At 47.5% G+C, this 12,850-nt stretch overlaps 2 protein-coding genes across 2 annotated transcripts; both read right to left on the bottom strand.

Moving 5' to 3' along the window:
- Window positions 1-1,518: 1,518 nt before the first annotated feature.
- LOC120685693 (zinc finger BED domain-containing protein RICESLEEPER 2-like) lies at window positions 1,519-3,351 on the bottom strand. The gene is made up of 2 exons (XM_039967743.1): window positions 2,119-3,351; window positions 1,519-2,030 (listed from the first exon to the last, which is right to left on the bottom strand). The coding sequence occupies exons 1-2, from the start codon at window positions 3,326-3,328 to the stop codon at window positions 1,882-1,884; spliced, it is 1,359 nt and encodes a 452-aa protein (XP_039823677.1). The 5' UTR covers window positions 3,329-3,351; the 3' UTR covers window positions 1,519-1,881.
- A 7,708-nt stretch (window positions 3,352-11,059) lies between these two features.
- Window positions 11,060-12,355, bottom strand: LOC120685691 (probable inactive 2-oxoglutarate-dependent dioxygenase AOP2). The gene is made up of 3 exons (XM_039967742.1): window positions 11,939-12,355; window positions 11,521-11,845; window positions 11,060-11,409 (listed from the first exon to the last, which is right to left on the bottom strand). The coding sequence occupies exons 1-3, from the start codon at window positions 12,286-12,288 to the stop codon at window positions 11,146-11,148; spliced, it is 939 nt and encodes a 312-aa protein (XP_039823676.1). The 5' UTR covers window positions 12,289-12,355; the 3' UTR covers window positions 11,060-11,145.
- Window positions 12,356-12,850: the final 495 nt, after the last annotated feature.

The raw sequence follows: 12,850 nt of genomic DNA, 5'->3' as shown, positions 1-12,850 counted from the left end.
AGGTCAAATCACTTGTGCTAGCTGTGAAAGGATCTCCATTGCAATGGGAGGAACTTACGAAGTGTGCCACTGAATCTGGATTGGATACAAAGAGGGGTATCTCGCTGGATATAACAACTATGTGGAATTCTACCTATCTAATGCTTAGAGATGCTTTGTAATACAAGGATGCTTTTACGAGGCTTAAGTCTTCAAATCGTCGTAGGTATGCAAATATTTCTCCATCTAATGCTGAATGGGGCAAAGCTCTTACCATTTTTCAGTGCTTGAAGAAGTTTTATGATCTTACTGAAATTCTCTCCGGTACTTCGTATCCTATTGCAAATTTGTTTTATAAAGGTTTATGTGATATATAGCTCTTGCTTGATGATTGGTCATTTAGTAATGATGCCACAATTAGTGCAATGGCTATTTCCATGAATGAGAAATTTGAGAAATATTGGCAGCAGTCCAACATTGCTCTAGCTGTAGCATGTTTTCTTGATCCTAAATACAAGAAAAAGCTTATAGAATACTATGAGGAAGTTCTATAGTGATTAGTATCAAGTTGAGCTTGATGAGTTTCAGGGCCGTCCCGGTAGAAACCAAGGCCCTGTACAAAAGTTTAAAGTGGGCCCCACTTGACTAGCAAAATGAACATAAAATTAATGAATACAGTATTAGTTATATTAAATAGCAACGGAAAGCATCTAAGAGTCATACCTATTTAATCTTGGTTGCATAATTTTTACTTGAATAGCATCTTTTCGTGTTTCTTGAAATGAAATTTTCAATGATAAATTCATAACCAATATTTTCCAGCATACCACTTTCAAGTGCGCTATGCTCCTTTTATAAGATTGAGTTAAATCTTCTATTTTTTTTGCATTTTTCTACGCTTTTCATAACCCGAATTATATTTTTAGACTGATTTGCAGAAGACATGGTTTGAATCTTGAAGCAATAAATGCTTAGATCAACTGATGCGTGCATATAAAAAACATCAAGCAATTATGGATGGATTCATCATTCATCAATTAAATAAAAAGAAATATCTTGACTTGTAGCAGTAACTAGCACTTACTGACGGCTCTTGAAGTTTAAGCGCCCACTAGCTTGAACAGTGAGCTGAGCACTTGCACATGCATTCACTCGTCCAGACTTGAAGCGCGAGAACTTGAAGCATCCACAAGCCCCAGGCGTGCGAGAACTTGATGCGCGTGAAGTCAGCCGGTCCAGATGGCGTGCCGTCGTGCGGCCTGCGCCCCTGCCGCCAGATGCCCTACTGCCCTAGTCATGCAATCGTACGTGCGAGCTGCGAATCGAGAATACGAGATGTTGTTGAGCGGCGACGGTATGGCTGGGCGTTTGGGTTACCCGAAAAGTTCGGGTCGGGTATTTCGGGTTTCGAAAATTTCGGGTTTTGAAAAATAGAACCCGAAATTCGCTGGCAAAAACCAGAACCCGACATTTCGGGTACCCGAAAATTTCGGGTTCGGGTTCGGGTTACCCGAACTACCCGAATTGCTGCACTCTGAATGACAAAACTGAGTAACTGAATAAACATGTCCAGTCGCTAGTATACATGTTCAGAGATAAACATGAGGTTTTCAGAGATAAACAACACTACCAGTACATGACCAAACTGACAGTTTACACTTCAAATATCACAATTAATAAATATAGTTTTGAAGCACCCAACACTCCAACAGAGATAAACATGACTCCCATGAAGATGAAGCTGCGCCTCCACCCTCCAGGCACCAAAGTCCAAACCACCCAGGCAGGCAGGCACCCACCAGCAGTCCAGCACCATGCACCACGGCACCAGCCTACATGCAAAGGCACACAAAGCAATAAGACAGGGATGCAAATTAACAATGACAATGATAATATTACCTTCTAAGATGTAGACGACCCGGGTTTGGAGATGGACTTGGAGTTGCTTCCTGTTGGTGTTGCTTGTGTTTTCTCAGTGGAAGCCTCTATTTCTTTCCCTTTTCCTTTGCCAATATTCTGAGCTTTATGGTTACCAAATTCTTCAATTAACTCTACAATGATAGGAATCCAAGCAATGAGTAAAATTTTACAATGATGCAATGCAACAAATGCATAAATGAGTTAAGTAAAATTATGTACCTTTTTCCATCATTTCTAATTCCTCCATATTCTCTTGGATGTCAATAGGAGTTCCTCTCCTCAGCCAATCCTGTGCACAAACTAGAGCCTCTACCATGAATGGAGTAAGAGAAGTACGGAAATCATCTAAAATGCGTCCACTTGTGCTGAAAGCGGACTCTGATGCTACTGTGGAGATAGGTATAGCAAGCACATCACGAGCCAAGTGAGCTAAAACAAGGATGTCAATCTTCTTGTTCCTATCCTCTGTATCTTCACTAAGATATTTTTCAAGTTCTGATTTTGCTGTGTTGGTGGAACCACTTTCCATCCTCATCCTCTTTGCAATTTTTTCAGCAAGCATGCCTTGTCTAGCTCCACTTGATTGATTGGGATTATTTACTTCAGTTTGTACTTCACTTGGAGCATGAATTTGCCTATATTCATCAAATAGCTCACGGAGACAAGATTTAATAGCTGCCCAAACTAGCTGTCCTCTTTCCTCACCAAAGATTTCTTCAACAGTCAATTTGGTATACAAAGATAACTTGTATCTTGGATCAAGAACTGCAGCAATGAAAATCAGTAAATTAATGTTCTCCTTTGCTTTTCCCTTCCCCCTCCCCCTCCTCTCACTATCCCTTTCACTCTCAGCCTCTTGCTCCTGCTCTTTATTGGTGTGCCAAACTCCCCAATATTTGTCAAATTTATCTTTCATTCTCTTGCCCATTGATACTTGTAGATTATTTGTACTATTCATCCAAGCTTGAATCAGCAAGTGCACTTCCCCAATCTCTTGAAAGAATGTATTAGAGGTGACATGGAGACTTGAGGAGACACGGATAGTAAGATCATGAAAATGCTCTAGAAATTCTGCCATTTTCTTGGCCCTATCCCAATCAGATTCATCCGGGTGACCAGGTCCTTCTCTCTCTTCAGATAGGTCAATAACAAAAGAGTAGTCATCTTCAACAAGCCTTGTAAACACCTTCTCATAGGTTATTGCAGATTTCAGCATAAGGTATGTGTAATTCCATCTAGTTGGGACATCAAGCTTAAGAAATGCCTTGCTGTCCACCTTCTCTTCCTCAGCAATTTCCCTAAACTTTACCAATCTTGAAGTCCCATTCTTAATCCATTTAATAGCAGCCCTAACACGCTTCACAGAGAGGTCAACTTCTTTCAATCCATCTTGCACAATGAGGTTAATGATGTGTGCAGCACACCTCATGTGCAAATACTTGCCACCAACTATGTTGGTCCCCTGCAGCTGTCTCCTCAAAAAAGCCACACCATTGTCATTAGCATTGGCATTATCAACAGTGACAGTCATTACTTTGTCCAAACACCATTCAGTCAAGCATCTAAGCAAGTTTTTCCCAATATCCTCTCCCTTATGCCCTTTTACCTTGAAAAAACTGATCACTTTCTTATGCAGCTGCCAATTATCATCAATAAAGCTCGCAGTGACAGTCATATAGCTATCTTGCTGCTGAGAAGTCCAACCATCCGTTGTTAAGGAAATTCGCTGACAAGAATCTTTAAAAAATTTCTTCAGCTTGGCTCTTTCTTGAAAGTAAAGACGTACAATATCCCTGGTGCAGGTTCTTCTAGATGGTAATTGGAATCGTGGGCAGGCTTTGCTCATAAATTTCCTAAAGCCTGACCTCTCACCCATAGAAAAAGGCTCCTCATCTTCTACAACCATCTCAGCAAAAGCCGCTCTAAGTGCATCTTGATCGAACCTCCATGTGGTAATACCTTCCCCTTGCAATGTGCCTTGTTTTGGGTCATTCTCGAACTTGTTAGGATTTCGTGAGCAAGTTTGCAAGTGTCGAGACAACGAAGATGTACCATGTCCCTTTGATTCAGCCTTCATTTTGCGAGTGCAATATTTGCATTGTGCAAACTTGAGAAAACCCTTGTCATCCTTGATCTTGTTGAAATGATTCCAAACATTTGACCTTGGTGCCATTTGCTTCCTTTCCTTCTCTTTCCCTGTGTCATTCTCAAGATCAATGACCTCCTGATTAGCAGCTTGTCCATTCGACTGTGATGGCTGTGAATCTTGAATCTCCATTGGCACAATTGATTTATCATGGCGAACCTCAGTGTTCATTGACTGGGTCTCAGTCTCAATATTATCTTCAGTTTCAGGCATCTGAAAAACAAAGAACACTCATGTTCTACTGTGGTAATCTCTGATCAAATCAACAGAAAAATGTCCGACTAATGTTCTACTGTGGTAATCTCTGCTCAAATCAACAGAAAAATGTCCGACTAATGTTCTACTGTGGTAATCTCTGCTCAAATCAACAGAAAAATGTCCTACTAATGTTCTACTGCGGTAATCTCTGATCAAATCAACAAAAAAATGGTCTACTAATGTTCTACTGTGCCACTGTGGTAATCTCTGATCAAATCAACAAAAAAATGGTCTACTAATGTTCTACTGTGCCACTGTGGTAATCTCTGATCAAATCAATAGAAAAATGTTCTACTAATGTTCTACTAGATCAAATAGGTGGACTGTCTACGATTTGTTATCACCTGCTGACCTGCCTAAGTATCATGTCATCTGGCGAACAATGTTCTTGATATACATCTAAATTTCATTCTTTATACATGTTTTAATCTAGATCTATTTATTCATATTTATTTATGTTCTTCGTCATGCAAGTCTTACGAACACTGCAATCAAAATCCAATTATCCAAGCCACCAAACATGATATATGACACAGAGCTACGGATGAGCGCTCAACCTCCTCAGAGCAATCCAAACCACCAAAAATGATATACTTCGTTTCACATCGCTGATTCTACCAATATATCGAGACCACTAATCTGTAAAACCAACATAGCTCTACACGCGACTAACCACGAACATGCGTTTGATCGAACGACGAACTCAACTCTGAATCGATAGGCATGTACAGATCCGAAGCAAAATCAAGCCCATCGCGAAAACTGCTCAACCGAACACCATCACCAGCACAGAAGGCACTCACGGAACACGGGACGGACGAACACGGAATGGACCATACTAGATCTAGACTACCATGAACAAGTAGAAGAAAAGTGAATGACATACGTTGCAAGATTCCTCCGTCGGTGGTGCCGTTCTTCGGTCGTCTTCCCGGCTCGAGGTCTTGCGGAAGCCGGAGCCGCCGGGGGGACGCCGGGAGGGGGCCTGCAGACCGGTCAGAAGCGCCGGGGGTCAGAAGCGCCGCTGGTCTGCACCTCGCTGCGGCGCCTTGGGGGGAGGCCGGGAGGGGGCCTGCACCCTGCAGACGGGCGGCGTGAGCCGGTGACGGGCTGACGGCGGTCGGCGCGCGAGGGGCGGACGGGACGGGGAGAAGGGGCCTCGGCAGTTGGCGCCTCGTTGGAGTCGCTGCGGTGCCTTGGGGGGAGGCCGGGGGGGACCTGCACCCTGCAGACGGGCGGCGTGAGCCGGTGACGGGCTGACGGCGGTCGGCGCGCGAGGGGCGGCCGGACGGGATCACGGGACGGCGACTCGCGAGGGGAGGGGCGCTGGCTTCTGGCTTGTGGCGGCGTGACTGCCTGACTGGGGTGGGGCGGTGGCGTGGGGGACTGGCCGACTGGGGGTGCCGCCGTGCCGGGGTGGGGGTTAGGGTTGAGAGGATTGATGGGCTGGGCTGATTTCATACAATGAGTAAAAACACATCTATGGGCTGGGCTGATTTCGGGTAGTTCGGGTAATTCGGGTACCGTAGCCCAATACCCGAACTACCCGTAATAATTTCGGGTACCGTGGGTTAGAACCCGAATTGGGGTTCGGGTTTTTCGGGTTTGGGTTTTTCGGGTTCGGGCTCGGGTTTTTCGGGTTCGGGCTTCGGGTTTCGGGTATTTTGCCCAGCCATAGGCGACGGAAGACAAACCAAGCTCTCATAACCTAACCTGCAACCAGGAAATAACATGTGACTGTTTTAAACTTTCAATAGGCCCGATGGGCTACTGCTCTTGAATTTGGGCCCCCCTGAAAATTGGGGCCCTGTTCAAGTGAACCGGCTGCACGCCCACCAGGACAAGCCTGATGAGTTTGTTAGTGTGGTCAAGAAATTATATCAGTTTTATGAGTTTGTTAGTGTGGTCAAGAAATTATATCAGTTTTATGCTAGTTCTGCTCCTGCATCAACAAAACAAAAGAGTAAAGCAGCTAGTCGTAGTAGTACAACAGATGTGTTAATGGAAAATGTAGACAATGACCTTGAAGCCTTCTTATATAGTCAAAATCAACCTGGTATGATTGAGTCAAATAAGTTGGAGAAGTACATAGCAGAACCACTTCTACAAATTGCTGGTCAGTTTGACATCTTAGCATGGTGGAAGAACAAGAGAGAAGAGTATCCTATCCTTACACAAATTGTTCGTGATGTGATGTCTATACAAGTATCAACTATTGCATATGAGTCCGCCTTTAGTGCTGCTGGTCGTTTTGTTGATCCCTACCGAAATCATCTTGATCCAGAAATTATAGAGGCATTGATTTGCACCAAAGATTGGGTAGTTGCAGCAAGAAAAGGTAAAGATCATACATTTGGTTTAGCGACAAACTCTAATGTAGCAAATAAATGCACATCTGATTTTTCCTATGTTTTTTTTGTCTTCAGATTCTAAAATTGTTGGCTTAATTGTGAATGATCTTGACATTGAAACTTTATCTATTTCCATGGCTAACAAACTGAAGGTTGAGGTATGTGTGAATCAATTGAATTAAGTTGTGTTTCTACCATTATGTTTGTCAAGTCTGCAGGTCTGCTTGCTGTCTTGCTCTAGCTGCTAGATCTGATTATTCTTCAATTTTGTAGGACAAAAATAAGGAGGGGATGAGGAACAAAATTAAGATGGAAATATGGAAAGTGATCCGGATATCATGCCTGATGAAGATGAGCTGTAGACTACTGTAGCTTTTAATCAAGATGCTTGTGTTCGGTTGAGACTTTTGTTTTATTCTATGTATGTATGTGGAACTAATTAAACTATTTGTCTCTGAGATTGTCTCCTTTCTGTACTACTATGTGTGCAGCATAGTCGAGTCATGGTTCTGAATTTGTTCAATGTTCTATCTTTAAGTGTGGGCTTGAGAGTTGTGGTTATGACTTGTGACTACCGTACATTACTGTATGGCTGTGAACTTTTGAGGTTGTTAATTATTATCATGTTTACAAATACTTGTGCTATTATCATTTCTCTATATGTTTTCATGTACGCATGTCAACTTTGTCGGATGATTAGGTACAATTGTACAGGATCGGTGTTTCCATTTTGCCTTTCCATAGTATGTTCGCTTTCGACACATTTCCATTCGAATTGGTTCGTTTCAGATATATTGTGAGACCGTATTCGTATTCGTGTTCGAATTATTCGTTTTCATTAAAATGTAAAAGTGAAAATGGTAACGGGGTTATCCTGATCGATCCTGACCGTTTTCAACCCTACATGCAAAGCAGTAACCAAGCATCTCATAGGAATGAGATGTAGGATTCAAGGAGTCTAGGTGAAACAAAGTGGCTATGCAGGTTCATCCCGTAAAGATAGAAAAGTAAAACGGAAGCATTATCTAGCAAGCAATTCCTAACGAGTTCTCAAATCATAAATGGGTGTGAACATGGCAGTTCTTCGTAGTCTTCTCTATTTCTGGGGCTTCTAGTCATCCGAGTAGTCCTTCTGCGCATTAAGGAAGTCCTCCAAGGTCTCCTGGTTGTCCGGGATGTAGGTCAACTTCTTTCCATAGGGACCTAATCATAATTCCATATAAACATAGGGCCTAAAGTGCAAAAATACACTAAAAACAACTAAATTAATATCAAAATCATGATAAAACCTATTCTAACAGGAAGATCATGATTTTAGAAGAATTATGAAATTTATATCATATTTTTCGGAGGTCTAGTTGATTTATTATTATTTTTCAAAGATAAAAAATTTCCGAAATTAATATTATCGAAAAAAGAAAATCATTCCAGGGTGACATTTGGCAGCTCCTAGCTGCGCCATGTGTCATGCTGACGATAGCATGACGTCACATGAGGGGTCCAGTCTGCTGACGTCAGTAGTGGGCCCTGCTGACATTAGCGTTGACCAGGTCAACATTGACCATTGACTGGTCAACGGTCTGGGTGTGGGGTCTGCGGTTACAGGGGGCCCACTGGTAAGTCTCGTAGCGAGGGTGATAGTCGGGTCCACGTGTCAAGCTTAAAACGAAAAAAAGATAAAGAAAGAGAATACCGTGCTTAACGCGCTCAACGGGCTAAAAGGGAAAAAGGCCGGCGCAGAGGTTTTGGCTTGTTGGGCTGGTTTCGGCCCGGTCCAGTTCGCTTTTCTTTTCTATTTTCCTATTTTCTCTTCTCTTTCTCTCACTGATAGGGCTGACCCACACGCCAGCCCACTCCTTCCTCTCTCTTACACGTGGGGTCCACACATCAGGCCTCCCCCATCCCTTCCTCGCTCTCTCTGGTCACTGCGCCCCGGGTGTCGGCGTGCCTGTTGCCACTGGCAAGCGGGGCCCATGTGTTGGTGGCTCGTGGGGATCTCGTGTGGCCGTGGGGAATCCGGTGCGGCTTATGAGTGTGCGACTGTGTGTGCGGCGGCGAACAGCGGCGAGGCGTTCCCTCGACGGCGCTTGGTCCAGCGTGGCGGCGGCGGCAACTACGGCGACAAGGGCTAGTCCCGTGGCTCTCCTCTTCTGGCGGCGGTGGTGATTCCTTTTTCTTCCCTTCTCTCCCTTCTCTTCTTCTCCTCCTTTCCTTTGTTCCTTGGCGCGGCGGTGGCCTATCAGAGCGGCGGCGGCGGCTCTTTTCTAGCGGCATTGGCGATGTTAGCTCGGCGGCTTCTCTTCCCCCATTGCGATGATTTCTCCTCCCCAGGGCCCACGGCCTCCCTCCGCAGTGTGGCGAATTGGGCCGGCGGTGAGGCCAGTCTGACGGTGAGGTTAGCTCGGTGGGGCGGAAAGTGCTGGCGGTGGAGCGGCACGGTGCCTTGGCGAGCATGCACCTAGGACAAAGGCGTGGCCTTGGCCCGGCGGCATGGCCCTACTCGTGTGCACAGATGCTCTGGTCATGGCAGGAGCACGGCGGTGGCGATTGGGAGAGCTCCGGAGTGGCTAGCAACATTAGGACGCGGTGGAGCGGCATGGCGAGATCAGGCGAGGGCCAAGACCCATGCTTAGCTTGGGCCGGGTACGCGCACACGGGCGCTGACGATCTTCGCCCGTGGCAGCGTTGGCAGCTGGGACGGCAATGCTAAGGCGACTGGGGCTTCGGGGTTGCGCACTCACGGGGGCTGGCATCATAGGCCCGCGGCGGTGTACCTACATGATGATGGCAAGGCGATGGAGTCACGGGCTGAGCCCGCACGCAGTGGGGGCATGTTCGCGACACGCGCACGATGTCGCGACAAGGCACGCGGTGACTGCGTGCGGCAGGCGGAGTTGCGCCGTGCGCACGCACGCGTGGCCCCTGGAAAGCTAGGGCCACGACAGCGGCCAGGCATGCACCGGCGGCCTAAAGCAGAGCAAACGAGGATGGTGGCATGGCAGGGAGACAGAGGCAGACAGTGGCTAACCGGTTGGAGGCGTGTAGGTCAGAGGCGGCACTATGGTGAGTTGGAGTAGGGGCATGGTGAAGCCGTGCTGGCAGAGTGGGTTCGTCGGTGTAGTCGTTCGTCGCTGGCATGGTGACGTCGCTTCGGTGGCGGTGGTCCGACCCCTCCTCCTAGGCTCCTTCCTTTCTCTCCCTTGCTTCTTCTTCTTCACTGGCGGCGGCGATGAAAGGGGAAAAGTGAGCTCCGGGCCTTCGGGTTAGGAGGTGGCAGACAGGGGCTTTATAGGGCGGCGGTGTTAGGGTTTGGGGTTCGCGCGCGAGTCAGTCCGGACGGCGGTGATCCTCGGCAGTCATGCCGAGGATGCATGGCATGCATCTGGATGCTGTGCGCGGCCTTATGTTGGCGCGTGCATGCAAGCGCGGTGGATGACCGCGGTGGCAGGCGTGATGCGAGCCGTCAGCGCAAGACACGGCGGCAGCTGCGGTTCCTTTGTCGCGGAGCGGGGCGGAGCGGTGGGGCGCGCAGCGGTCGAGCTCACGAGAAAGGAGGCAGGCGACAAAAGGTGGAAAGGGAAAGCTACAGGTGGGCCAGAGCGGTCAGCGGCTGCGGCGTAGCAGTTGGCTGACAGGCGGGGCCCACCTATCAGCGGTGGCGGCAGATGAAGGGCCCACCTATCAGTACTACCAGTTCTATATATATGACATAGAGCATCTCCAAGGCTACACAATATATATTTGTTCTAGTCAATCTCCCCGGAGGATTGCAAAGTTAATTAGAGACGAGCCGCTAGTGCAAAGGATGCATGTACTGTCCTAGAAATGGATTTGTAGGGGCGGGTGAGGCCCCACCAGCCCCTACAAATGATTTTCCAATTTATTATGAAAAATTATTTAATTCTAAAAATAGTAAAACACATAAAAAAGTGGAATTTGTACCCTATAACCATATTATGATCTATAGAACCAGGAAAAAAATATAACAAACATGTTACAATATATATATATTGATTAAGATTGTTAAAAACATAAAGTGATCTTTGAGTAGTATGAAGCATATTGTGACCTATAGAATCAGGAAAAAAATATAACAAACATGTTTCAATATATATATTGATTAAGATTGTTGAAAACATAAAGTGATCTTTGAGTAGTATGAGAGTAGTGTGGGTTAGCTATTCATTTTGGTTTCGACACTTTTAACTATTATTTACATTGTAATGTGGCTTTGAATTTTTTTTAAGTTCTACATGTCACAATATGTTTTAAGTAAAAATTTCACTTTTCTTTGATGTGTTTGCGTGTTTTAGGTTTCTCTGATTTTAGCCCCTGCATTTGGATCATTGACACGTGGGGCTGACAAGTGAGGCTGGACCCATGTGTCAGTGTCTGGCCCAAAGTGAGTGAGCAGTGCTGGATTGCTGAATAACATCACATTATTTATAATGGCGACTTCCAAACGGAACAACAAGCTGCTGACACGCGAGCTTAGGCTCCGACCTTCTCCACACCGCAGAACTCTTTGAGTGGATCCTCGAACTTGAGCCCTGCCTCGGAGTAACGCCAATTGCTGTACTCCTCGTGCCTCAAGGGGTTGTACAGCAACGGGTGCTCCGCGTCAACGAGGTCGTCCAGCGCGCGCACCGCGACGCCGTCCTTCTGCTGGCGGTAGCACAGCACCGAGAACCGCTCGCGGTTGCTCGGCGTCCGCACGCGGTGGAGGCATGCCGGCACGCGCCCGTTCGTGGCGACCTGCGCGCGCGACGGGCACACAACAACTCAGAGTCAAGGAATCGGCGAATCGTGATTGGCTCCGGCCTCCGATCAGCGAGGAGAGTGGCCGGTGGATCGTATAGTATGTACCCTGAGCTGCTCGCCGGCGACGAAGGCGACGGTGCCGGGCTCGGCAGGGACGGCGGCCCAGCGCCCGTCCCCGACGTGGACCTCCAGGCCTTCCACGTCGTGCTGCACGATCGCGGTGAGCATGGTGATGTCGTAGTGCGCCTGCATGCTCACGGCGGTCTCCGTGTCCAGCGGCGCGCCGTAGCGCCACATCCTGATGCTGTCGCTGAGCATGTCGAAGTGGGCGCCGATGCTCTCTCCCCGGACGCCGAGGCCCTCCAGGAGCAGCGTCTCCACCATCTCCTCCAGCTTCAGTATGTTCTTGGCGAACGACACGATGGTCGCACTAGAGGCGGACATCAGAAGCAAGAGAAAGAGAGCATTGCAAGATGACAGCAAAAGGCAGACGCGAAAGGATCTACTGTGCTGTGAGTCTCACCTGAACTCCGGGTTGCCGTCCGGCCACAGTAGGTCGGCGAAGCCGCGGACGCTGGCGGCATCGGTGGGCTCCTCGACGCCGAGGCTCTCCCAGTTGGCGCCGGGGAGCGGTCCGATGTAGCCCCTGAACTGGCCCTTGGTGTCGTTGCGCTTCTTGGCCTCGAGCGGGAGCGCGAAGAGCTCCGGCAGGGCGCGGGCGAACAGCGCCCGGCGGAGGTCGGCGCCGAGCGCGTCGTGCGCGACGACGACGAAGCCGTGCGCCGTCATGGACGCGGTCACCGCGGCGCGGGCAGCCTCCCACCCCGGCCCGCCGGACTCCACGCCGCGGAGGTCGATCTTGGCGACTTCCATAGCTTGCACCTCTTTGCGCCGAAGATCCAGTAGAAGCCGGAGCGAGAGGTGAATCTTTGCTTCTGTTATAGGGTGTGTTTAGATGCCCCAACCCTCCCCCCACCCCCAACCAAATTCAAACTTTCCATCACATCTCCATCACATCAAAACATTAAATATAGCAAATAACTTATGCATAGAGTACTAAATGTGGGTAAATAAAAAAACTAATTGCATAGTTTTGATGTATGTTGCGAGACGAATCTTTTGAGCCTAGTTAGGTCATAGTAGGACAATATTTACCACAAACAAACGAAAAGTGTTACAGTGTACTACAGTGTCCGATGTGACTTTTCGCATTTTTTTCCCTCCATCTAAACATAGCACAAGGAGAACTCAAAAACTGGAACTATGCGCGCATCAACCACTGCCTTTTATTTTTTTTAAAAAAAAATTGCTCCGCGTGCTTCACGTGGTTGGTTGGTAGTGTGTCCGAAGGACTACATGGATGGAGGCAGCATCCAACCATCACCATTCATTGCGTTAACTATCGTCCAGTACGCCAGCATCCGGACAGATCCAA

This window comes from Panicum virgatum, chromosome 8N (genome assembly GCF_016808335.1).
Source record: "Panicum virgatum strain AP13 chromosome 8N, P.virgatum_v5, whole genome shotgun sequence".
In the NCBI taxonomy this organism is placed as follows: domain Eukaryota; kingdom Viridiplantae; phylum Streptophyta; class Magnoliopsida; order Poales; family Poaceae; genus Panicum; species Panicum virgatum.
Note: the sequence above shows the minus strand (reverse complement) of the source record. Positions and strands in the feature narration are given on the sequence as shown.